This window comes from Passer montanus, unplaced genomic scaffold (assembly GCF_014805655.1).
Source record: "Passer montanus isolate IOZ18808 unplaced genomic scaffold, ASM1480565v1 scaffold93, whole genome shotgun sequence".
NCBI lineage: Eukaryota > Metazoa > Chordata > Aves > Passeriformes > Passeridae > Passer > Passer montanus.
Genome location: NW_024374701.1, coordinates 60,357 through 85,580, shown reverse-complemented (window position 1 = coordinate 85,580; position 25,224 = coordinate 60,357). Strand labels below are relative to the sequence as shown.

The window sequence follows — 25,224 nt, the reverse complement described above, 5'->3', positions numbered from 1 at the left end:
GGACACCCCAAGGGGTCTGTGAGGTGGTGAGGGGACACCCCAAGGGGTCTGTGAGGTGGTGAGGGGACACCCCAAGGGGTCTCTGAGGTGATTGAGGGATACCCCAAAGGTTCCCTGAGGTGATTGAGGGACACCCCAAAGGTTCCCTGAGGTGATTGAGGGACACCCCAAAGGTTCCCTGAGGTGGGTCCCTCAGGGACCGTGAGGTGATGGAGAACCTGGGCTGGGGGCTCTGAGATAATGGGGTCACACCCCACATGGCCCCTGGGGTGACATGAGATTAAAAAAATGCCATGAGAACAGAACAAAAGCCCCAAAAATGCTCTGGTGGCAGTGAGACTTGGGACTGGCTCTGCCACGGAAGCACTGGTGACCCTGATAACATCACCTGTATAAATAAATAAATATAAATACAACAAAACACCGATGTGGATATAAAAAATAGAAATTGAAGAGATGTCTTCTGGAATTTCTCTTTTCCCTGTGTGAAACACTGTCCAAAAAACCACAGAACCAATGGATCCAAGAATCCCAAAACGTGGAGGACGCCCAGAATTAATAAAATCCCAGGAATCCCAGCACACACTCCCACAGTTTTCAGACAGTTTTGACATCTCTGCTTACAGAGAACACGGCACAGCTTTGAGTCAGGAAACCTCCAGCAGGAAAACCTCCCGTGGCACGTTCTGGGTGTTCTCCTGCCACAGCCAGGATCAGGATGCAGTCGGGAGCTGCTCCTCACCTGATGCCAGCCACGGGCACCTGCTGCTGCTTGCGGATCTTGTTGAAGAGCTCCATGTACTGCACCATGGTGTCCCCGGGGCTGTAGGTGCCGTCGTGCTTGGAGCCGAACACCGACGGGATGCCGGGCACGTGGCTGCCCATGAAGCTCTGCATGAACTCCATCAGCAGGTTCCAGCAGTCGTTGGCGATCACACAGGGGCAGTATTCCACCTGGGAACACAGCCCTGCAGGCTTGGAGCTGCTCCTAGGGGTGGAATTCCACCTGGGAACACAGCCCAGGGCCCTGGAGGTGACAGCAGGGGCAGAATTCCACCTGGGAACACAGCCCTAAAGGCTTGGAGCTGCTCATAGGGGTGGAATTCCACCTGGGAAAACATCCCCGCAGCCCTGGAGCTGGCAGGAATGACAGTATTCCACCTGGGATGGAATTCCAGCCAGGACATGCTGGGAACATGCAAGAGACCCTTTCCAAAGGGAAGGACAGCAAGCCCCAAACCAGCACGGAATTAGCACTGGAGAGGTTGTTTTATCCCCTTCACCATGCTGATTAACCTCAGGGATGGTGCTCGTGTTGCAGCTGGAATTTAATCAGCTTTTTATCTGGCTGGAATTCCTGCAGGGATTGCCACTGCAGGGACAGCCCTGGAGCACCAAGGATTAAACCTTGGGAGAGGAGATCAAACCTGCAGCCCAAACCTTGCTGCACCAGCAGCACGACTGAGACACAGGACAGGACAGGGAACTACAGCCCAGGGCCCTGGAGGTGACAGCAGGGGCAGAATTCCACCTGGGAACACAGCCCTAAAGGCTTGGAGCTGCTCATAGGGGCAGTATTCCATCTGGGAAAACATCCCCGCAGCCCTGGAGCTGGCAGGAATGACAGTACTCCACCTGGGAACACATCCCAGACCCCCTGGAGGCGACAGCAGGGCAGAATTCCACCTGGGATCACATCCCCACAGCCCTGGAGCCTCCCTACAGGGAAGGCTTTTCATGGAAACATCTCAAAGTATTCACCAGAATCATGGAATGGTTTGGGGAAGGGACCTTAAAGCTCATCCAGGGCAGGGACACCTGCAGTCCCAGGCTGCTCCAAGTCCCCTGGCCTTGGACGCTTCCAGGGATCTGGGGGCAGCCACGGCTGCTCTGGAACATCCATTCCAGGGCCTTTTCACCCTCCCAGGGAAGAATTTCTCCCCAATATCGCATCTCTCCCTGCCCTCTGGCAGCATGAAACCATTCCCATTTCTCCTGGAACTCCAGGCCCTTATAACTAACCCACCTCTCTCCATCCTCCCCGCTGGCTCGCCTCACCCTCAATGAGATCCCCCCTAAACCTCCCTTCTCCAGCTTCCCCCACAGAATCCCCGTGCCCATCCAGGCACTCCCCTGCCTTCCCAAGGGCTCTCACCTCCACGGAAATGCCCCTGGCGCTGGGGCCCATGGTGACCGTGCCCAGCTTCACCAGGAAGTCGCAGTACTGGTAGCGCGTGCCGCGGCTCTCGATCTTGTTGGCCTTGGCGTTCTGGAAGAAGCCCTTGAGCTTCACCATGAGGGTGTCGAAGTTGGCATCAGCCACCAGGCAGGGCCCGTTCTCGAAGAGGGCGAAGCAGCTCAGGGGGTACTCGGAGTTGTGCATGACGTACATCAGCTTCCCTGTCTGCCCTGCAACGACAGCGAGGGAGCCGGGCTGCAAAACCAAATTCCTGCCCTAAAGCAGCTCCTCTTCCTGCCTCTCGTCCTTGCTTTAATTCTGGATCTTCACGTGTTTATTATGGGATCCGTTCAGGGAAGAGCTTGGATTTCCGTATGGAGATTTATAGGGACAAAACATCAGCATGGCTTGGGGTGAGGTGAAGGGAGAACCCCAGGAGCAGCCACCTCCCACCCACTGCCCGGAGGGAGCTGGGCTCGGCCTCTCCTCCACGTTCCAGCCGCCAAAAAAGCAGGAAAAAGCTGCTCTGGAAGATTCCAGTGGGTCTGGCTGGGAACAATGGCTCAGCAGAGCCAGGGCTGTGTGGGCTCAGTGTGAACATCACATCAGGGCCTGGAAGGGATGGGGGGAGCCAGGGGAGGAGGGAGAAAGGAAAAGGAAAGGGAAAAGAGGTGAAAGGAAGAGGGGAAAAGGAGAAAGGGAAGAAGGAATTGTAGAATCATCGACTAAGTTGGAAGAGAGCTTCAAGATCAGCCAGTCCAGCCCTCAGCCCAGCACTGCCACTGGAACCCCTAAACCCCATCAGCCAGCATCAGACCCAGGCGCCTCCAGGGAAGGTGGGGAAGGAGAAGGAGGGAATGAGGAAGAGGACGGGAAGGAAAAGGGAGAGAGGAGCCTGGGGAAGGGCTGCCCGGGCTGCTGACCCTGCGTGCCCAGGGTGGCCGCGGTGTGGTAGGTCTCGCAGTCCACGCCGAAGGTGCCCTGCTTGTCCGCGCCCAGCGCCTCCAGCCGCCGCGCCAGCAGCTCCACCGTCTGCTGCACGCTCTTGCCCTCGGCCACCGGCACCTGCGACACGCTGCGACACGGGCCGGGCTCACGGACCCACCGGGGCCCCGGGGCTCTCCGCGCCGGGAGCCCTCTCGGGTCCGGCCCCCCATTCCAGGAACCCATCCCGGTGCCGCCCCCCATTCCAGGACCCTTTCCCGGTGCCTTCCCCCCCCCATTTCTGGAGTTTATCCCGGTGCCTTGCCCCCCATTCCAGGAGTCTATCCCGGTTCTGCCCCCCCATTCCTGGAGTTTATCCCGGTTCCGCCCCCCCATTCCAAGAGCCCTTCCCGGTGCCTTCCCCCCCATTCCAGGACCCTTTCCCGGTCCTTGCCCCCCATTCCAGGACCCTTTCCCGGTCCTTGCCCCCCATTCCATGAGCCCTTCCCGGTGCCGCCCCCCATTCCAGGACTCTATCCCGGTGCCTTCCCCCCGTCCCGGAGCCCCCCTCGCTCACCAGGTGACCCCCATGGTGCCGGCGCCCCCACCGGAACGGGCGGAGCCGGCGGCGCCGGGCAGAGGCGGATCCGCCCCGGAAAAGGCGGGGGCCGATCCCACGTGTGGCCCGCCGGCCCGGAGCCGCTGTGGCCCGGTTCGGCCGCGATGCCCAAGGCCCGGCGGGCGCGGGGCTCCGGCGCGGCCCCGGCGCTGCCCTTGGCCGAGCAGATCCGGGGGCGCCGGGCGGGGACGGCGGCGGGGACGGCGGCGGGGATGGCTTCGTGGACGCGCGGCTGTCCCGCCGCATCCTGGAGCAGGCGCGGCGGCAGCAGGAGGAGCTGGAGGCCGAGCACGGCCCCGGAGCGCCCGCAGGGCCCCGGCAGCGCAGCGCGGTTCTCGGTGAGCCCCCGGTGACTAAAGCCCGGTGAACCGCCGAGGGTGCGCGGCCCCGGGCCGAGCCGGCCCCGGGCTGAGCCGGCCCCGGGCTGAGCCAGCAGCGCTCCCCGCAGGGCCCGGCTCGGACTCGGAGGATGATGAGGAGTGGCCCTCGCTGGAGAAGGCGGCGGCGGCCGCGGGACGGAGTGGGGACTACGGCGGGGAGGTGGAGGTGGACCCCGAGGACGAGAAAGCCATCGAGATGTTCATGAACAAGAACCCGCCGCTGAGGTGAGTGCACGGGGCAGGGGCCGCTCCCGGCGCGGACCCGGCTCTGCCCTGCCCGGTGTCAGCCCCCTGCGACCCCCGATTCTGCCCCTGGTCCCGTGTCGGCCCTGCATAGACCCCAGCTTGCCCCGCTCCTTTTTCAGCCCCTGGCTCACCCCTGTCCCCTGCCAGCCCTCCCGTGTCCCCCGCTCCCCTGTCCCCTCCCGTGTCCCCCGCTGCCCTGTCCCCTCCCGTGTCCCCGCTGCCCTGTCCCCTCCCGTGTCCCCGCTGCCCTGTCCCCTCCCGTGTCCCCGCTGACGCTGTCCCTGCCTGCCCAGGCGCACGCTGGCCGACATCATCATGGAGAAGATCACGGAGAAGCAGACGGAGGTGGCGACGGCGCTCTCGGAGCTCTCGGGCTGCCCCATGCCCCAGCTGGACCCCCGTGTCCTGGAGGTCTACAGGGGTGTCAGGGAGGTGAGGACAGAGCAGCCACCACCCTGAGGTGACAATGCGCTCCTGTCCCTGCTGTCACTTCCCCCAGTCACGGCCTGGCCCGTGTCCCTGTCTTTGAAGGTGCTGTCCAAGTACAGGAGTGGGAAGCTCCCCAAGGCGTTTAAAATCATTCCTGCCTTGTCCAACTGGGAGCAGATCCTCTACATCACTGAGCCAGAGGCGTGGACAGCTGCTGCCATGTACCAGGCCACCAGGTAAGGTCACCTCAGGGACCCTCTGGCATGGGATTTTTGGGGTGTTTTTTTCCCATAACCAGAGTCAGGTTTATAAAAAACAAACCTGCCTATTTGGCCTTCTTTCCTCATCCATCCCTTCATGCTTTGCTGATCCCAGGATATTTTCCTCCAACCTGAAGGAGAGGATGGCCCAGAGGTTCTACAACCTGGTGCTGCTGCCGCGGATCCGGGACGACATCGCCGAGTACAAGCGGCTCAACTTCCACCTGTACATGGCTCTGAAGAAGGCTCTGTTCAAGCCAGCAGCCTGGTTCAAGGGTAGGGCTCCTGCAGGGTCTCCTCTGGGGCTGGCCTGAGGGGCTGTGCAAGGATGGGGATTTCTGGGAGGAAGGGGCTGAGCCCCAGGTTCTGCCTGTGGACAGAGGTGGTCGGTGCCTGACTGTCCCCCTTTTCCCATTCCCAGGGATCCTCATCCCGCTCTGTGAGTCGGGCACCTGCACGCTCAGGGAGGCCATCATCATCGGCAGCATCCTCACCAAGTGCTCCATCCCCGTGCTGCACTCCAGGTGAGGCCCTGAGGGGCTGGGGGGGAAGAGCTTCTCCTGCAGGGACCCTGGGAAGCGCCTTGGATCCCCCCCTCAGCCTCTCCACCCTTCAGAGGGGGTGAGGGGTCACTCAGCTCCCTCTGGGGTTGAGATTCGAGGCTCAGCTTTGTGCCTGAGTGCTCCAGGCTCCAGTCCAGTTCCCCCTGACCCCTGTGGTCTCTGCCAGGTCCTTGTGGCTCCAGCCTGGCCCCCCATGCCCATTCTTCAGTCCCCATGGCTCCAGTCCCCCTGGCCCTTGTGGTCCCTCCTTGGTCCCCAGCTCCATCCTCCATCCCCATGGCTTTGGCTCTGCCTGTTCCTTGGTCCCTGTGGCATCTGCCTGGTCCCCCCTGACCCCCGTGGTCCCCCCTTTGTCCCCTGAGCCCTCACCCCCTCCTGTGTCCCTGTGACTCTGTCCTTGACTCTGAACCCCTCCTTGGTCCCCATGGCTCCATCCCCCTGACCCCTCACCTCTCCTGTGTCCCCATGTCCCTGTCCCCTGACCCCTCACCTCTCCCGTGTCCCTGTCCCCTGACCTCTCCCGTGTCCCTGTTCCATGAGCTGACCCCTGACCTTTTCCATGTTCCCGTGTCCGTGTCCCTCACCTCTCCTGTGTCCCGTTCCCCTGAGCTGTCCCTGTCCCCTGTCCCTTACCCTGAGCTATCCCTGTCCCTCACCTCTCCCTGAGCTGTCCCTGTCCCCTGTGTCCCGTTCCCCTGAGCTGTCCCTGTCCCCTGTCCCTTACCCTGAGCTGTCCCTGTCTCCTGTCCTGTCCCCTGTCCCTTACCTGATGTGTCCCTGTCCCCTGTCCCTGTCCTCGTCCCCTGTCCCTTCCCCTGAGCTGTCCCTGTCCCCTGTCCCTCACCCGCTGTGTCTCTGTCCCCTGTCCCCTCTCCTGTCCCCTGTCCTGTCCCTGAGCGCCGTGTCCCGTTGGCAGCGCGGCGCTGCTGAAGCTGGCCGAGATGCAGTACAGCGGAGCCAACAGCATCTTCCTGCGCCTGCTCATCGACAAGAAGTACGCGCTGCCCTTCCGCGTGCTCGACGCCCTGGTCTTCCACTTCCTGGCCTTCCGCTCGGAGCAGCGGCTCCTGCCCGTGCTGTGGCACCAGAGCCTGCTGGCCCTGGCGCAGCGCTACAAGGAGGACCTGTCCTCGGAGCAGAAGGAGGCCCTGCTGGAGCTGCTCAAGTTCCACAGCCACCCCCAGATCTCGCCCGAGATCCGCCGCGAGCTGATGAACTCCGGGACCAGGGACGTGGAAGGGGAGCAGCCGGTGGCCATGGAGTGAGCAGGGAGGGCTGGAGCCTGGGGTGCTGCTGGGAGCTGGGTCAGAGCATCCCTGCTGGATCCTGGATCAGTGCATCTCTCCTGGATCAGAGCATCTTTCCCTCCTGGATCCTGGATCAGAACATCCCTCCTGGATCCTGCATCAGAGCATCTTTCCCTCCTGGATCAGACATCTTTCCTGGATCAGAGCATCCCTCCTGGAGCCTGGATCCTGCTCCTCAGAGCATCCCTCCTGGAGCCTGGATCCCTCCTGGATCCTGCTGCTCAGAGCATCCCTCCTGGAGCCTGGATCAGAGCATCCCTCCTGGATCAGAACATCTTTCTGTCCTGGATCCTGGATCCTGCATCCCTCCTGGATCAAAACATCCCTCCTGGATCCTGCTGCTCAGGGTGGTCACTGGGGACAGGCTGTGCCCACAGAGCTGGACTGAGCCCTGTGCTGCTGTCACTGGCACCCAGGAGCCCGGTGCCAGCAGCACGGGGACACTTTGGCTTGTTCTTTTACTTGGAAATAAAAGCAGAGCTGTGTCCGTCAGTCAGGGTGGCTCTGCCTGTGCTCCCAGCATGTCCCTGTCCCCACCAGCCTCTGGAGCTCCTTGCCCAGGGATTTTCCCAAACAAAGCCTCTCAGGGTTTACTCCTGAAGCCACAGGGCCACCGTCCTCACCTGGCCATGATGCCACGTGCCTGGCTGCCCCTGGCACTGTGCCCAGTGCCACCTCTGCTGGAAAACCCGGGGGGACTTTGGCACCAGGCTGCTCTTCCCTGGACTGCTGCCACTGCCAGGTCTGTGCCCTGCAGCTTTGGGCCACGGAGAGGAGCCCTTGCTGCACCCTGAGCTGTGCCAAGGGCAGCTGCCCCCTGTTGTCACCTCCTGTGGCATGAGCTGGGTCCCCACACCCCTCAGCCTTTTCTGTGACTTCCTGATTTTATCTGATTTTAAAACGAGAGGCTGGTGAGCACAGGAGGGAGCTGGGCTGGCACAGAGCCCCTGGCACTCTCCTGGCACCACCTGAGTCACCCTCCAGCCTGCTGGGGAGAAGGTGCTGCCCCTGCTCCAGGGCCACCTCACCTGCAGGAAGGTTTTGGCTCCATCACCATCCCTGAGCTGCCCCGGGTGTCCCTCAGGGTCCTGCCTGCCCTCTCCCCACCCCATCCTGGGAAAAGCAGGGCTGGAGCTCCCAAGAGATCCCCAGAACCAGGGAGAGATCCAAGAACAGCACAGGGAAACCCTCAAGCCACTGGGGATTTTTTGTTTAAAATATTTTATTGCAACATCACAGGGTTCTCTGGCTCTCTCGTGCAAGTGAACGCCAAACCAGTTTACTCTTAAATTAAAAATTCACTTTTATATAGATATATTTATATATATGTAAAAAACAAACCAAACACATTTCCTTTTGCACAGGCAGGCTCTGTCCCAGCCCCCTGCTCGCAGGAGGCAGCGGCTCCGTGGGTTTCCGGAGCAGGCAGGCTCAGGGAGGAGCAGCAGCCCCACCTTTTTCCGCCGGATTTTTGTGGGGCTGGTGGCATCCAAGAGGAAGATTTCTACCTCTCCTCTTCCACATCTCCCACGGGAGGACAACAGCCACACGTGCAGAGGGCCCCAAGCAGCAGCAGCAGCGTCTGCCTCCCCTCCCTGTGGAGTCTCTGCCTTCTCCTGGTTAATTCCATCTGGTTTTCTCATAGAAAAGCAGCATTATTTTTTTTTCCCTTTTTTTTTTTCTGTTTTACAACAATTTTTATAAAAAACTAACAGGATCAACAACAACAATACAAAAATGCAGTAATTGCTTTTCCAACTCGAGTGCGCAGCAAAGTTTTCCACCCTCTGAGGAGGCAGCTCAGATCCACGTGGGTGAACGCAGCCCCCTCCTGAGCGTGAGCCGAAATCCCTGCCTTGGAAGAGTGGACATGCATCCCAGACTATAGCAGCACATTCAAAGGTTTTCCTCAAATCCTAGTCTGATGCCTAAGCTACCAAAGGGCCCAGCAGCCTCCGAGGGGAGCCCCACTGCCCAGGGAGCCGGGGAAGGGGCGAAGGGGGAAGGCACTTTGTTGGGAAGGAGAGGAGAGCGGCACCCAGGCCCCACCCAAGGAATGCCAGCTCTCCTCCCTCCCCTTTCCCAGCAGTGAACAATAAATTAAGCAGCCGAGGGGACCCTGAACTCCTCCCAAGGCACGGACAGGGAGCGCCGTGTCCCCGAGATCCCACATCCAACAGCAAAAACAAACGAGCCCCACGGGTCCTGTCCAAGCAGAAGCAGCTGCACGGCTTCCCCCGGAGCTGCGGGAATGTGGCACGAAGCAATCAGGACCCAGGGGCCACCAAGCAGCTGCTCCACGAGCCCCGTGCCCCGCAGGAAGGAGCTGGGGGTGGCGAGGATCCGTGTCCTGCAGGGCTGGCTCTCCGTGGTTTTTGTCCCTCACAGGGCTGGAAGTGGCCATGAACAGCCCAGAGAGCCAGGAAACACCAACACAGAAACAATTCCAACTTCACGCAGGCTCCTGCTCCCCGTGCCCTGGCACCTCCTGGCTCGCCCCCCCTGCCACCTGCAGCAGCTCCGGGCGCGGATCCCGCTCCACGCTCCCAGCCTGGCAGGGCCCCTCGGGGGTGCTGGGTGGGCAGGGGGGGTGCAGCGAGCCGGGGGGGTCCAGGGAGGGGCTGGAGCCCTGGCGGGTCACAGGTTGATGTCGGTGACGTCCGTGGGGGTGCTGGTGGGCTGGCTGCCCCCGTAGGGCGCCGCCTTGGCGCTGAATTCCTGCTGGGATTGGGATGCCTGCTTCAGGCTCTCGGCTAGGGCCGCCTCGATCTGCTCCTGACAGGCCTTCAGGCAGTCCTGGGACAGGGAAACACGGCAGCCATCAGATCCTGCTCCTCCTCCTCCTTTAGGAAGGCTCAGAGCAGCTGCTGAGTGTGGAGCAGCAGGGAAAAGGAGATTCCTCCATCAGCCTGTCCCTCCCCAGGCAGAGCCCCACACTCTGGCTGTCCTCCCCCACCTCCCTGCTGACCCCGTTCTGCAGGAATGTTGTGTCCAGCAGAGCTTCCCAAAGTTCTGGAGCCTGGGTGTGGCTTCAGCTGGGTGACAAGAGCAGGCCAAACTTCCCAGATCCCAAAAATACAGCTGTCCTTGGAACAGGGATCCCCCTCCAGCCCAGCTTTCCCAGAGCTCCGTGCAGCAGAGCTGGGCACAGCAATGCTGCTGGGTGCAGCAGGACCCTCCCTGACCCCAAACCCACCCCACCCCACCTCCCATCCACGCTGGGAGAGCCACGCTGTGGCTCCCGAGCTCCTCACAAGGTTGTCACCCTCCTGTCCCCTCTGTGACACCCCCAGGGGACCCAGAGCTGGGGCACACGCACAGGGAGGTGCCAAGAGCAGCAGCACTTGCCAGAAATGCAAAGCCTGCTCTGGTTTTTCCCCCACGAGCTGTAAGCAGGAGGAAACTCCCACTCGGACACCCCGGGGCCACAGCCCAGCCTGGTGACAGTTTGCACCTCACGGGACACTGTCACACCCCGAAATCTCTTACCAGGAATCCGCCAGCAGTTCTTAGAAACTGACAGAGGATGTGGCGAGCGAAAATAGCAACGCCCAGCTCCCCTTGCCCAGCTCCCCCTGCCCGGCTTCCCGTCAGTGCAGCCTCCTCCTGCCCTGGCCCTGAGTGCCAGGGGCACCTGGGCAGGGGCTGAGCATCCCCAGGGGCACCTGGCTGTGGGGTCACCTCGGACATGGCCAGTCCATCCCTGGGCTCTCCATCACTGAGCTGTCCCTGTCCCCTGTCCCTCACCCGCTGATCTGCAATTCCAGTCCATCCCAGTGGCCACTCCATCCCTGGGCTCTCCATCTCCACACCCAGTCCATCCCAGTCTCTCCCTCACCATGCCCAGTCCATCCCAGTCTCTCCCTCACCCTGACCAGATCCCTGGGCTCTCCATCACCATCTCTAGCTGTCCAGCACCATCCCTGGTCTCCATCTGCACCACCAGTCCATCCCAGTGGCCACTCCATCCCTGGGCTCTCCATCTCCACACCCAGTCCATCCCAGTCTCTCCCTCACCATGCCCAGTCCATCCCAGTCTCTCCCAGTCTCTCTCCATCCCAATGGCCAGTCCATCCCAGTCTCTCTCCATCCCCATGACCACTCCAGTCCATCCCAGTCTCTCCCTCACCATGCCCAGTCCATCCCAGTCTCTCCATCCCCGTGGCCCTCCCAGCTCCCCACTGGCACTTCTGGGTGCCAAGGCCAGCCTGGTCACAGCCAGCCAGGCTCCTGCTGGCCCCCGAGCTGGCCCAGCCCTGCACTCCCAGCTGCAGGAAGGGGATGGCTCCTCCAGAGGGGAAACTGAGTCACAGCCTGGGGCCACGCTCAGGGAGAAGCAGCAGCACCACAGGTGGGGAGGCTGAGCCCAGGTGCTCTCCCAGGAACCCAAAATTCTGTGTTCACACCCCAGGAGGAGCTGCCACGGTCCTGCCAGGGCTGGAGCTGTTTGTGAGGCACCCCACACCTGGGCAGGGGGCACAGCAGATGCTGGGGAGGGACAGGAGGGGACAGGGGGGTGCAGGGCTCCATTTCCCTCCACAGAGCCCTCCCTGCTTCCCACCTGTTCCCTGCACAGCTCTGACCTCCCAGAGCAGGTTGGGAGCAGGTGGCTGCACTGATTCTCTCTAAAAAGGCCCCAGAGAACAAAAAAATTCCATCTGCACAAACAGAGCAGGAGCCTCCCACCCCCCCACCCCAGGTCCTGGCAGGGAACTGTAACTGACCTGGCAGGGAGCAGATCAAAGGGGACAGGAAAAGCTCCTGGAGCCCCACAGGATCCCTGTCCCCGCTCCAGGGGCAGCGAGGGGCTGGAGAACCCCCCCATCCTGATGTCCCCAAAGCTGGAAGGTTTCATGTCCCAGCCCCCCCTTTCCCCCCTGCAACCGGACCCTGAGGGGAGCAGATGCCGAGCCTGACGTGTCCCTGTGCCCAGCCCAGCCCGAGAACCCGACACTGCCAACACCTGCCCGGGCAGGGAACAGATCCTGCCCTTTGTGTGGCATCAAAGGCTCGGAGCCCACCCTGCCCTGCCCAGGCTGGGTTTGGGATCACCCCACAGCCCTTGGTTCTCCTCAAACCGGGGCAGCGCTGTTTGAACAGCACAATTCCAGGATCCCAGAGCAGCTGGGGCTGGAAGGGCCCTCTGAGCCCAGCCCTGCACCCCAGGCTGACCATCACCACATCCAGACGGTGACCCAGCTGACACAGGTGACCCAGCTGACACAGGTGACACAGGTGACCCAGCTGACCCAGGTGACACAGGTGACCCAGGTGACACAGGTGACCCAGCTGACCCAGGTGACCCAGCTGACACAGGTGACACAGGTGACACAGGTGACCCAGCTGACACAGGTAACCCAGGTGACCCAGCTGACCCAGGTGACACAGGTGACACAGGTGACCCAGGTGACCCAGGTGACCCAGGTGACCCAGCTGACACAGGTGACCCAGCTGACCCAGGTGACACAGGTAACCCAGCTGACACAGGTGACACAGGTGACCCGTCCAGCCGGATCTGGAGCACCCCCAGCAGCAGAGCCCCCTGCCCCGGGGCTGTCCCCGCTGTCCCTGTCCCCCAGCAGCAGCAGGCTGGAGCAGCCGTGCCAGCCCCGTGCCCACTCACCACCTCGGTGCCCGTGGTCGCTGCCAGCAGCTCGGTGACGGCCTCGCCGCGCAGGCCGCTCCCGGCCAGGCCCAGCCCGTGCACGGCGGCGCCGATGCTGCCGGTGGCGATCATGGACGGGGGGTACATCACGAACGTGCAGTCTGCGGGGAGAGGGCACGGCGCTGCCGTCGGGCTCCGGGGTCGGATTTGGGGTTGGGGTCAGGGTTTGGGGTCAGGGTTTGGGGTTGGGGGTTGTGGTTGGGTTTGGGGTCAGGTCTGAGGTTGGGTTTGGGGCTGGGGTTTACAGTCGGGTTTGGGGTTGAGGTTCGTAATCAGGTTTGGGGTCAGGTTTGGGGTCGGCGTTGGGGTCGGCGTTGGGGTCAGGTTTGGGCTTTGCAGTTGGGTTTGGGGTCGAGGTTTGGGGTCAGGGTTTGGGGCTGGGGTCGAGATTTGGGGTTGGATTTGGGGTCGGGGTTTGGGGTCAGGGTTTGCAGCTGGGGTCGAGATTTGGCGTTGGGGTTTGGAGTTGAGGTTTGGGGTTGGGGTTTGCAGTTGGATTTGGGGTCAGGTCTGAGGTTGGGTTTGGGGCTGGGGTCAGGGTCTGGGGTTGAGGTTTGGGGTTTGCGATTGGATTTGAGGTCACGGTCACGATTTGGGGTCAGGTCTGAGGTTGGGTTTGGGGCTGGGGTTGGAATTTACAGTCGGGTTTGGGGTTGAGGTTCAGAATCAGGTTTGGGGTCGGGGTCTGCAGTCAGGTTTGGGGTCAGGGTTAGGGTCTGGGGTAATAGTAATGCTAATAATAGTAATGCTAATAAATAATAGTAATACTAATAATAGTAATACTAATAAATAATAATAATACTAATAAATAATAGTAATATTAATAAGTAATAATACTAATAACAGTAATACTAATAAATAATAATAATACTAATAAATAATAGTAATAGTAATAATTAATAATACTAATAACAGTAATACTAATAAATAATAATACTAATAAAACAATACTAATAATAGTAATACTAATAAATAATAAGAATGCTAATAATAGTAATACTAATAAATAATAGTAATGCTAATAATAGCAATACTAATAAACAGCACTAAATCAACAAATAAATGAATGAATCCTAAGTGAACAGGACCCCCAGAATCCAGGATTCACCCTGGCACAGGCACAGCGAGAGGCTGGCACACTGCCCTGCTCCCTGGCACCCGAGAGCCCCCCTGAGCACCATCCCAACCTTGCAAAGATCTCCCAAAAAGCAGGGCAGCCCATGGCACGGTGCCAGCAGCCCGTGGCACGGTGCCAGCAGCCCTGCCCTGCACCCACCTGTGGCACAGAGGGCGATGAAGGTCTGCGCGTGCTTCTTCACCAGCTCCGCCTTGTCCCGGGGCAGCGGCAGCCGGTGCAGGATGTGCGGCAGGAAATCGTTGGCGATCACCGACACCAGGTCCCACTTGAGCTTCTCCAGCACCAGCAGCTCCCAGTGCTGCGGGGACAGCCAGGGCAGGACGTTATGGGGTGGCTCAGGAGCCCCAGGGCAGGACGGGGAAGGGCACAGGGGGTGTCCCCAGGCTGTCCCCGTGGCACAGTTCCAGCCCTGGGCTGCTCAGAGCTGGGAGCAGGAAGAAAAAATGTGAATTTTTCTTTCCAGGGATCAGCCCTGGACATTCCTGGCTTTGCAAAGTGATGGGAGAGCCCGGGGGGGAAAGCAGAGCAGGGACAGGGGGAAAGCCCAGCAGGGACAGAGGGACAAGGCCAGCAAGGACAGAGGGACAAGGCCAGCAAGGACACCATTCCCCATCCCTTCCCCACTCCCAGGGGATGTCCAGGCTCCAGGACAATCCAGCCCAGGTGACAGAGCTGCTGTGGGGGCTGTGACTGCCCCACGACCCCCAGGGCAGCAGGGAATCTCAGCATTGTTTTTAGCAGAAAATTCCCCTTTTCTCCACCAAGAAAGGTGTGCTGGGAGCATCCCCAGCACGGATCAGCCACCCCAACACCCTCTGGGGGTCCCCAGCACCTCTATCCCAGCCTGGGCTGTTCCCCCAGAGTCCAGCAGGGATTCCTGAGGGATTCCTGGGCTGCTCCCCCAGGGCCCAGCAGGGATTCCTGAGGGATTCCTGGGCTGCTCCCCCAAAGTCCAGCAGGGATTCCTGAGGGATTCCTGGGCTGCTCCCCCTGAACCCAGCAGGGATTCCTGAGGGATTCCTGGGCTGTTTCCCCAGGGCCCAGCAGGGATTCCTGAGGGATTCCTGGGCTCCCCAGGCTGGCAGCAGATGGTGGAAGGTTGGGAGCCCCCTCAGCTGCTCCTCACCCTCCTGAGCCCCTCCTGGCCCTGCCAGGGACAGGGACAGGGACAGACCTTGGCAGAGCCATCCCCCAGCAGCTCCCGGGCTCAGGGGGTGCCAGGGTGAACACAAGGAGAGCCCCAGCTGGAAATTTGGGATCCCTGCCCTGAAATCCCAGCTCTGGCAAGGCTGGAGCAGCAGCTGAGCCCAGGCGGGGGCCACACACGAGGAGGCCTCGCTGGCTGTCACTGCTGTCACCCCGGGGGTGGCACAGGGCTGTGCCCTCCCTGCATGGCCCAGTCCCCGTGTCCCAGCCAGGATCTCCCAGCCCCTTCTCCCCTCACTCTGGGTTGGGTTGGGGGCTCAGGAAGGCTGAGGGTGTCCCCTGGAGCAGGGGACAGTGGCAGGACAGGGGGCAGTGACAGGGGACAGTGACAGGACAGTGGCAGGACAGTGACAGGGGCAGGGGCAGTGACAGGTTACAGTGACAGGACAGGTGAAGTGGCAGAACAGGGGGCAGTGGCAGGAGAGGGGGCAGTGACAGAACAGAGGGCAGTGGCAGGACAGGGGGCAGTGACAGTGTCAGGACAGGATGGGATAGTGGCAGTGGCAGGACAGGGGACAGTGGCAGGACAGTGACAGGACAGGTGACAGTGACAGGACAGGTGACAGTGACAGGAGAGGGGGCAGTGGCAGTGCAGCTCCCGGGCTCAGGGGGTGCCAGGGTGAACACAAGGAGAGCCCCAGCTGGAAATTTGGGATCCCTGCCCTGAAATCCCAGCTCTGGCAAGGCTGGAGCAGCAGCTGAGCCCAGGCGGGGGCCACACACGAGGAGGCCTCGCTGGCTGTCACTGCTGTCACCCCGGGGGTGGCACAGGGCTGTGCCCTCCCTGCATGGCCCAGTCCCCATGTCCCAGCCAGGATCTCCCAGCCCCTTCTCCCCTCACTCTGGGCTGGGATGGGGGCTCAGGAAGGCTGAGGGTGTCCCCTGGAGCAGGGGACAGTGGCAGGACAGGGGGCAGTGACAGGGGACAGTGGCAGGACAGGACAGGACAGGGGGCAGTGACAGGGGACAGTGACAGGACAGTGGCAGGACAGTGACAGGGGCAGGGGCAGTGACAGGTTACAGTGACAGGACAGGTGAAGTGGCAGAACAGGGGGCAGTGGCAGGACAGGGGGCAGTGACAGTGTCAGGACAGGATGGGATAGTGGCAGTGGCAGGACAGGGGACAGTGGCAGGACAGTGACAGGACAGGTGACAGTGACAGGACAGGTGACAGTGACAGGACAGGGGGCAGTGGCAGTGACAGGACAGGGGACAGTGGCAGGACAGGGGGCAGTGACAGAACAGGGGGCAGTGGCAGTGTCAGGACAGGATGGGACAGTGGCAGTGACAGGACAGGTGACAGTGGCAGGAGAGGGGGCAGTGACAGTGGCAGAACAGTGACAATGGCAGGACAGTGGCAGTAGCAGGGCAGGGGACAGTGACAGTGGCAGAACAGTGACAATGGCAGGACAGTGACAGTGACAATGGCCCTGCTGGGAGGGACCCCCGAGCTGCAGCTGGGCCCAGTCAGGTTCAGCCCCCCCAGTTCCCCTGCTCCCCAAGCCCGGGTGCGGCAGCGCTGCCCAGCAGCTCCAGCAGGGCCACCTGAGCAAGGGACGTCTGAGCAGGGGGCATCTGAGCAGGGGGCATCTGAGCAAGGGGCATCTGAGCAGGGGGCATCTGAGCAAGGGGCATCTGAGCAGGGGGCATCTGAGCAGGGGACGTCTGAGCAAGGGGCATCTGAGCAGGGGGCATCTGAGCAAGGGACGTCTGAGCAGGGGGCACCTGAGCAGGGGGCACCTGAGCAGGGGGCATCGGAGCAGGGGGCGTTCCTTGCCCAGCCCCACTGCCCACAGCTCCATTTCCCCCTTTCTTTTTCTGCTTTCTGCCCCTCCCTCCCTCCCCTTGCACAACAAACCCGCCCGGAGTTGCTCAAAGGAGAATTGCTCAACCTGCCCCAACCCAGCCGGGGCACAAGCTCTCACCCCCAGGTGACACCTGCCCCAGGAAGCATTCCTGGCTCCCAAATTAAATTAAAACATAAAGAAAATTAAAAAAAGAAAGAATTAAATTTAAAAAATAAAATAAAATTTTTAAAAAAGAAAGAAAAATAAAGAATTAAAAAATAAAGAATTAAATTTAAAATTTAAAGAAAATAAAATAAAATTTAAAAAAGAAAGAAAAATAAAGAATTGAATTAAAAAAATAAAGAATTAAATTTAAAAAATAAAGAAAAGAAAAGAAAATTTAAAAAATAAAGAAAAATAAAGAATTAAATTTTAAAAATAAAGAAAATAAAGAAAATTTTAAAAAATAAAGAAAAATAAAAAATTAAATTAAAATAAATAATTAATTAAAAAATAAATAAAATAAAATAAAATTTTAAAAAAGAAGAAAAATAAAGAATTTTTTTAAAAAAAATAATTAAATTAAAAAAAAAAAAACAAAACCCAACAAGATGGGTTAGAGAAGGGCCTGGACGGAAATCCAACTTCCTCCAAATGGACAAATCCCTCCTTGCATCATTTCCTTCTCCCCCAGAATAACTGCAGGGAGGTTCTGTGTCCTTTCTGAAGGGCTGAGCTGCTGCCAAGCACCCGGCCCAGGAGGAGGAGGAGGAGGAGGAGGAGGAAGCAGAGCCCTGGGAATGCGAGCCAGCTTCCTGCTGGGATGGCCCCGGGCCACCAGGATGTCCCTTTGTCCCCAGGCTGCTGAAGAAGCTCCCGGGCCTGCTCTGCTCCCAGGGGTGGGAAAGGGCAGGGGATGGCACAGGGGGGAAGGAGCAGCTCGGGTGTGGAAATTCAGATTTAACTCCATAAACCAGGGTGAAATCCCTTTCTATGGGAGCAGGATGTGCCCCAAAAAGGGTTAAAATCCATGGGAATCCAGGGAGGGCTCTCCATGGGTGTGGAAATTCAGATTTAACTCCCTAAACCAGGGTGCATCCTTCAGAACTCTGGGTATTTTCCCTTTACTGGAGCAGGATGTGCCCCAAAATGGGTTAAAATGCCTGGGAACCCAGGGAGGAGGGCTCTCCATGGGCTCTCCATGGGCTCTCCACGCCCTGGGATCTCCCAGTGCCTCAGTTTCCCTCCCTCAGGTTGCTGATGCCCCTGCACAGCCCCTGGATAACAAACAGGAATAAACCCAGCTCTGCTGAGCGCTCACATTCCCACCAGGAGAGCAGAAAATGATCCAGTTCGCCTGGAAAAGCCAAAAAAAAAAAAAAGACTTTTACCCCCAAAATAAAATAATTTTCATCCATATGGACATCATGAAGCATCCAAGAGCAACCCAGGGATGTGGGAAGGGAAAAAATAAACCCATTTATTTTATAATTCCTTCCTGGATAGAAGAATTCCAGGAGGGAGGAGCAGGGAGAATGAGCAGGAATGAACCTGGGGATGAGGGGGAAGCTCCAGGGATGCTCTGCCTGCTCCAGGCTGAGCTGGGAACAGCAAATCCTCCCCAAAAAATCAGATTTCAACCCAGCTGGGTGCTGCAGGGGTCACCAGGAGTGCCTGTGGTGTCCCTCAGGGACAGGACCCAGCACCCCCATCCCTCATCAGCTCCTAATTAAGGCAATCACCACCCACTAATGACTTCAGGGTCTGGAGGGGAGGGGATTTTCCCCAGCCCTGGGAAAAGCCAGGCTCAGCTCAGAGCTCTGCAGTTCCCGGGGTCACACCTGACAGTGCTGGGGGCTCTGCCCACCTGGGGCTCAGGTCAGCCCCCCAAAATCCCCAGAGCTGCTGCAGGGGACATGAGTAACCCTGAGAAGGCCTCGGGGGCCCCAGGGATGTTCTGTCACCGAGGGGAGGCCACTGCTCCCTCCTGGGGCCCCAAAAAAGGGCTTTTCTCCCATTTCCTCACTCCTGTGACCCCAAAAAGGGCTTTTCTCCCATTTCCTCACTCCTGAGACCCCAAAAAAGGGTTTTTCTCCCATTTCCTCACTCCTGTGACCCCAAAAAAGGGCTTTTCTCCCATTTCCTCACTCCTGTGACCCTGAAAAAGGGCTTTTCTCCCATTTCCTCACTCCTGAGACCCCAAAAAAGGGTTTTTTGCACTGCTACCTCCTGTGACCCCCAAAAAAGGGTTTTTCTCCCATTTTCTCCCTCGTGGCTGAGGCTGAGCTCACAGGTTTGGATCTCAAGAGTTTTTATCAGACACCAGCAGAAACATTTGGCCTTTCAGAGCCTCAGAATGGAACTTTCTGGATGGAGGATGAGAAATTCAGGAATTCCAGCCGTCCCCACCAGCCTGGGGCACCCCCTGAGCTCCCCAGCTCACAAACCCCCCACACCCATTTTGCTGCTCCACTCTGCGCCTCAAATCTGATTTTTCCTGCTGCTGTGGAAGTGAATCTCCCACATTCCCAAAATTTCTGCAGCTGTGGTAGAGGCAGAGCTGCCTGCCCCTGAGCTTGGAGATGTCACTGGAGTGACAGCCCAGAGTGACAACTGAGAGTGACAGCCCAGAGCTCGCACAGGAAACTTCCTGCACAGCCAGGAGGGGACAATTCTGCTGCACAAGGAGGATGGAAAATCCTTCACCAGGGAGAGGGGAATGCAGAGGGATGGGATCAGGAGATGCCAGGCAGAAGCTGGGCACTGAGAGGGCACCAGAACTGTGAGTCATGGAGATGTCACTGGAGTGACAGCCCAGAGTGACAACTGAGAGTGACAGCCCAGAGCTCGCACAGGAAACTTCCTGCACAGCCAGGAGGGGACAATTCTGCTGCACAAGGAGGATGGAAAATCCTTCACCAGGGAGAGGGGAATGCAGAGGGATGGGGTCAGGAGATGCCAGAGAGGAGCTGGGCACTGGGAGGGCACCAGAGCTGCTTGACCCTGAGCTTGGAACCATGGAGATGTCACTGGAGTGACAGCCCAGAGTGACAGCCCAGAGATGGGACAGGAAACTTCATCACAAACCCCCCACACCCATTTTGCTGCTCCACTCTGCGCCTCAAATCTGATTTTTCCTGCTGCTGTGGAAGTGAATCTCCCACATTCCCAAAATTTCTGCAGCTGTGGTAGAGGCAGAGCTGCCTGCCCCTGAGCTTGGAGATGTCACTGGAGTGACAGCCCAGAGCTGGGGCAGAAAACTTCATCCACAGCCAGGAGGGGACAACTGAGGGGACAATTCTGCTGCCCAGCACGGGGAGGGTGGAAAATCCTTCACCAGGGAGAGGGGAATGCAGAGAGATGGGATCAGGAGATGCCGGGCCGGCCCTGGTCACTGGGAGGGCACCAAAACTGTGAATCAGGGAGTTGTCACTGGAGTGACAGCTCAGAGTGACAGCTCAGTGCTGGCACAGGAAACTTCCTGCACAGCCAGGAGGGGACAATTCTGCTGCCCAGCACAAGGAGGATGGAAAATCCTTCACCAGGGAGAGGAGAATGCAGAGGAATGGGGACAGGAGATGCCAGGCAGGAGCTGGGCACAGGGAGGTGACACAGGGAGGGGGCACAGGGAGGGGGCACAGGGTTACCAGCAGCTCCTGGGGGGTGATGGAGTTGTCGGTGTAGATGCAGAGCTTCTCCACGGTCAGGGGCATGGTTTCCCTCAGCTTGGAGGCCAGCAGCATGCACACAGCCCCCAGCAGCTGCAGGTGGTTCTTCTGCACGGCCACCGAGGCCAGGTAGCGATCCACGTAGTTCATGGCCAGCGGGAACACCTCCTCCTCACACTTCTGCTCCTCGCACACCTGGGGCACGGCAAAGCAACGTCTGGTGAGGGGAGGGAGCTCGGCACAGTGTCAGAGCTGCTGCTGCTGCTTCACACTTGTCACCTGGAACTGCAGGCATCGCCCCCGTGGTGTCACTGTGGGGCTTCACCTTCCCGCGGGGAGCAGCAGGAGCTGGCTGCAGCTCCAATGAGAGGATAAATGTGGGTTTGATAAACGTGGGTTTGCCCCTTTTGGCCCCGTTTCGGCTGTGCCCTGCTGGGGGTGGCTCCTGCCAGCTGCCAGCCCTGCCCTGGGGAGCTCCGGAGCAAAGAGCAGCTCCAGCTGGAGGGTGGAGAGGAGGACCCAGGGCTGCCAGCTCCACCTGGAGCGCCCCAGGGACGCGAGGAGAATCAATGGCAGCGCCCAAAAATCGATGCCAGGTCCCCAGAGTCCCCAAAGTCCCCTCCCTGGGCCACCAGCAGAGCCCAGCAGCTCCAAACTTCAGCCTCCTGCTCTTATCTGCCAGCAGCACCGCAACACTTGTCACGCTGCACTTCCTCCTTTCGACACAGCCAGAGAAACCTTGCGGTTTCTGCTCCTTCTGCAGCGAACGCCGCCCTGGCCCGGCCGCGGGGACAATGACACGCAGGTCGTGACAAGCGCCACTGTCACCTCGCTGCCTCCGGGGCTGCACAGAGCCGCTCCCAGAGCGGCGTTCATCCACCGGCGACAGCAGGGGGAAAAAAAAACCCCTTGGAAATTGAAATATTCTGGATTTCTTTGGAAGCGCTGCCCGCAGGAGCCAGCCCTGCGGAACTGTCATTTATTGAGACTCTTCCCACCAGGAGATCCCCCCTGCCCCCACTCCACCCTGCAGATTTATTTTTAATTTCGGGAAGTCAGCAGTTATTATTCCCCTTTGAACCAGCGCCGCTCGCAGCCCCAGCCCCGGGAGCTTTTGCGGATCTCTCCACTAATTTTGCGTTTAGATTCGGGGAGATCCCAACTTTACCACAGCCGAGAGCGCGTTTCCCCCTCCATCCCCGCGGGCATCGCCCCCGGCTGTCCCCGCAGCGCCGCCCGGCCCCGGCCGTGCCCGCAGCCCCGGCGGGGCTCGGGGGCAAAGCCGCAGCACTGCGCTACCTCCAGCATCCAGAAGGCCAACATCCTCCGCATGTAGGGCTGCACGTCGCGCTGCACGCACTGGAAGTAGGACACGCGGGGGCTGTAGCGCTCCTCCAGGCTCAGCAGGTTCTGCAGCACCCGCCGGTCCCCCAGCAGATGCGGGTCCCGCCCGGCGCGGGGGGCGCGGGCCGCGGATTCCACGCACAGCAGCTCCATAGGGGGCGGGCAGGGGCTGAGGGGGCGCTGAGGGGACACTCGGGAGCGCTGAGGGGGCGATGAGGGGCGCTGAGGGGGCTCTGAGAGGGCGATGAGAGGCGCTGAGGAGGCTCTGAGGGGCTCTGAGGGGGCTCTGAGGGGGCGATGAGGGGGCGCTGAGGAGGCTCTGAGGGGCGCGGGCGGAGCGAGGCGCCGCAGCCACCTCCGGCTCGGCCGCGGGCCGCCGGGAACTGGCGGCGCTCCCGCCCCGGCCCCGGCCCCCAATGAGAAAGAACTCCCACCACCTTGAGGGGTGGGTGAGGACACTTGCTACTCTCGTAACACTCTCTCTTCACCTGTTTCTGAGATTTTCCAACTTCATTTTCCAAATTCCAACCCCTCCAGTTGCCCTATCAATATCAGTTCTCAATTGCATTCTTATGCCTTTCTTCCTTCATTGTCTTAGCATTGATTTTCAATTACTCCTTTTTTCCTTTTTTTTCCCTTTTTTCCCCCTTCTTTTTCCCCCTTGTTTTTTCCCCCTTTTTTTCCTTTTTTTCCTTTTTTCCCCCTTCTTCTCCCGCTTGTTTTTTCTTTTTTCCCCCTTTTCCCTCTTTTCCCCCTGTTTTTCCTTCCCTCCCTTTTTTAAATTCCTTTTTTCCCCCTTTATTCCCCCCCCTTTTTTCCTTTTTTTTTTTTTTCCCTTCTTTTTCCCCCTTGTTTTTTTTCCCCTTTTTTTTCCTTTTTTTTCCTTTTTTTTTTCTTTTTTTTCCCTTCTTTTCCCCCTTGTTTTTTCTTCCCCCCTTTCCCCCGCTTTTTTCCCCTTTTTCCCCTTTCCGAGCTCCCTTCTCCCCCGGCAGTGCAATGACCAGCCTCGCGCCCGTTCTCACTCCCGGCTCCCGGGCGCGGATCATTCCGGGGATGATTCCGGAGATGATTCCGGAGATGATTCCGGAGATCATTCCGGGGATGATTCCGGAGATGATTCCGGGGATGATTCCGGGGATGATTCCGGAGATGATTCCCAGCGCGAAGCTGCGGTTTGACAACGTCAGAAATCAGCATATAAAATTTCTATTTTTTTTATATATATATATATAATTTATATTTAATTTATATAATCTTTATTTTATATATACTTATATATATATAAAGTATATATATAAAGTATGTATATTATATATACTTATACTATATATATTATATATATAATCTATATTATATATATTATTTATATATATATTTATATATATAATTTATATCGTTTATATTTTCTATATACTTATATATATAGAGTATATATATAAAGTATATATATTATATACACTCATACTATATATATTATATATGATCTATATTATATCTTTTACATACATATTTAATATATATTGTATCTATCTTTATATATATAATTTATATTCTATATAAAACTACATTCTATATAAAATTATATATATGAAATATATAAATGTAAAGTATATATGAATACATATAAATATAAAAATATATGAATACATATACACATAATGCATAAGTGTAAATATAAATACAAATATAAATATAAACAAATTATAAACAAATATAAATTATATCTCTATATAAATTTTCTACATTTTATATATAAAATATATATAAAATAAAATCCAGATCAGGATCAGGAGCTGCTTTCACCCCGGGGTGCAGGGGAGGAGAAGGCCCCAAATCCCACATTTTTTACAAAAACAGCAATTTTTGACTCCAGCAAAGGCGGTGCCTTTTGGGCCTTCTGGTTTTGGGGCAGTTTCTTTGGAAATTGAGAGTTTCAGGGTGTTTTTTTTTAATTTTTTTGTCGCAGCCTTGCAGGGTTTGCTGCTGTCCCTGGGGTTTGTGGCCCCAAAAAGGGGGAAGGGGAGGGGAGGTTGCACAAGCAGAGGATGAGCGGGCAGAAGTGGAGCCTCTGCAGGCTGGAAATGCAAAAAAAATTCACAGTGCAGGATCCTGCAAAGCCTAAACTGGGGGTGTGGGGAGGGAAATGGGGGCAAATTCCAGGAAAACCAAATTTTGGTCACTGCTGGACGTAGATAGGAGGGCAGTGTTAAAAAAGGAAATTCTTTGGGAGTAAAAATGACAAAAAAAACCAAGAGTGGTGACTTCCAGGAGCTGGGCAGGGTGAGGCTGGTCTTGGCTGAACCATAAAATTGGGATTTATAAAATTGGGATTTTTGTTTTGGGGTGTTGGTGGTGAGGGGGAAGTGGGAGTTTTCCAAGGGGTGGATGTGGGGCTGGTGGAGCCTGGGGTTATTTCTCCGTGGTGCTGGAATTGCTGGGGCTGGAAAATCCCTCCAGGATCGCCCAGCCCAGGCTGGAGCACTCAGGAATTCCTTAGTCAGCTCTGGGAATGGGGACTCCAAATTCCTCCTGATCCCATGAGGAAATTCCTGCTGATTCCATGAGGAAAATCCTCCTGATCCTGTAGGAAATTCCTCCTGATCCCATGAGGAAATTCCTGCTGATTCCATGAGGAAAATCCAGCTGATCCTGTAGGAAAATTCCTCCTGATTCTATGAAGAAAATCCTGCTGATTTCATAGGAAAATCCTCCTGATCCCATAAGGAAATTCCTCCTGATCCCATAAGGAAATTCCTACTGATCCCATAAGGAAATTCCTGCTGATCCCATAAAGAAATTCCTGCTGATTCCATAGGAAATTCCTGATCCCATAAGGAAATTCCTGATTCCATAGAAAAATCCTCCTGATCCCATAAGAAAATTCCTCCTGATCCTGTAAGGAAATTTCTGATTCCATGAGGAAATTCCTGCTGATTCCATGGGGAAATTCCTCCTGATTCTAAGAAGAAATTCCTTCTGATCCCATAGGTAAATCCTCCTGATCCTCTAAGGAAATTCCTGATTCCATGAGGAAATTCCTGCTGATTCCATAAGGAAAATCCTTGTGATCCTGTAGGAAAATTCTTCCTGATTCCATGAAGAAATTCCTGCTGATCCCATAAGGAAATTCCTGCTGATCCCATAGGAAATTCCTGCTGATCCCATAGGAAAATTCCTCCTGATGCTAAGAAGAAATTCCTCCTGATTCCATACAAAAATCCTCCTGATCCCATAGGAAATTCCTGCTGATGCTAAGAAGAAATTCCTCCTGAATCCATAGAAAATTCCTCCTGATCCCATAGGAAAAATTCCTCCTGATCCCGTAAGGAAATTCCTGATTCCAAGAGGAAATTTCTCCTGATCCTGTAGGAAAATTCCTCTTGATCCCATAGGGAATTCGTCCTGATCCTGTAGGAAAATTCTTCCTGATTCTATGAAGAAATTCCTCCTGATCCCATAGGAAATTCCTGCTGATTCCATGAGGAAAATCCTCCCAATCCTGTAGGAAA

At 57.2% G+C, this 25,224-nt stretch overlaps 3 protein-coding genes across 4 annotated transcripts; 1 reads left to right on the top strand and 2 right to left on the bottom strand.

Annotated features, from left to right (window-relative positions):
- Positions 1-429: 429 nt before the first annotated feature.
- On the bottom strand, positions 430-3,821 carry MED20 (mediator complex subunit 20). Its single transcript, XM_039695795.1, has 4 exons — positions 3,681-3,821; positions 3,103-3,254; positions 2,156-2,409; positions 430-954 (listed from the first exon to the last, which is right to left on the bottom strand). The coding sequence occupies exons 1-4, from the start codon at positions 3,692-3,694 to the stop codon at positions 739-741; spliced, it is 636 nt and encodes a 211-aa protein (XP_039551729.1). The 5' UTR covers positions 3,695-3,821; the 3' UTR covers positions 430-738.
- Positions 3,812-7,103, top strand: BYSL (bystin like). The gene is given in 8 exon segments (XM_039695791.1): positions 3,812-3,890; positions 3,893-4,060; positions 4,171-4,327; positions 4,642-4,780; positions 4,880-5,013; positions 5,153-5,313; positions 5,459-5,561; positions 6,517-7,103. Coding segments are annotated over 8 exon segments (1,275 nt in total). The 5' UTR covers positions 3,812-3,826; the 3' UTR covers positions 6,866-7,103.
- A 1,474-nt stretch (positions 7,104-8,577) lies between these two features.
- On the bottom strand, positions 8,578-21,975 carry CCND3 (cyclin D3). Of its 2 annotated transcripts, none has more exons than XM_039695794.1 (5): positions 21,671-21,975; positions 20,351-20,566; positions 13,849-14,008; positions 12,534-12,673; positions 8,578-9,703 (listed from the first exon to the last, which is right to left on the bottom strand). In XM_039695794.1, the coding sequence occupies exons 1-5, from the start codon at positions 21,866-21,868 to the stop codon at positions 9,545-9,547; spliced, it is 873 nt and encodes a 290-aa protein (XP_039551728.1). In that variant the 5' UTR covers positions 21,869-21,975; the 3' UTR covers positions 8,578-9,544. The 2 variants fall into 2 exon arrangements, with proteins under 2 accessions (XP_039551728.1, XP_039551727.1); XM_039695793.1 differs by having other exon boundaries at positions 12,531-12,673; positions 21,671-21,966.
- Positions 21,976-25,224: the final 3,249 nt, after the last annotated feature.

What these genes read in the sequence shown, in the direction of transcription:
- MED20 (XM_039695795.1), bottom strand. An exon ending in GGCCACCCTGGGCACGCAGG is followed by an intron (nt 2,410 to 3,102) that starts GTCAGCAGCCCG and finishes CTGTCGTTGCAG; the next exon opens with GGCAGACAGGGAAGCTGATG. An exon ending in CCAGGGGCATTTCCGTGGAG is followed by an intron (nt 955 to 2,155) that starts GTGAGAGCCCTT and finishes CTGTGTTCCCAG; the next exon opens with GTGGAATACTGCCCCTGTGT.
- CCND3 (XM_039695793.1), bottom strand. Translation starts at nt 21,868, where the DNA reads ATGGAGCTGCTGTGCGTGGAATCCGCGGCCCGCGCCCCCCGCGCCGGG. An exon ending in TGGCCTTCTGGATGCTGGAG is followed by an intron (nt 20,567 to 21,670) that starts GTAGCGCAGTGC and finishes GCCGTGCCCCAG; the next exon opens with GTGTGCGAGGAGCAGAAGTG. An exon ending in TCACCCCCCAGGAGCTGCTG is followed by an intron (nt 14,009 to 20,350) that starts GTAACCCTGTGC and finishes CTGTCCCCGCAG; the next exon opens with CACTGGGAGCTGCTGGTGCT.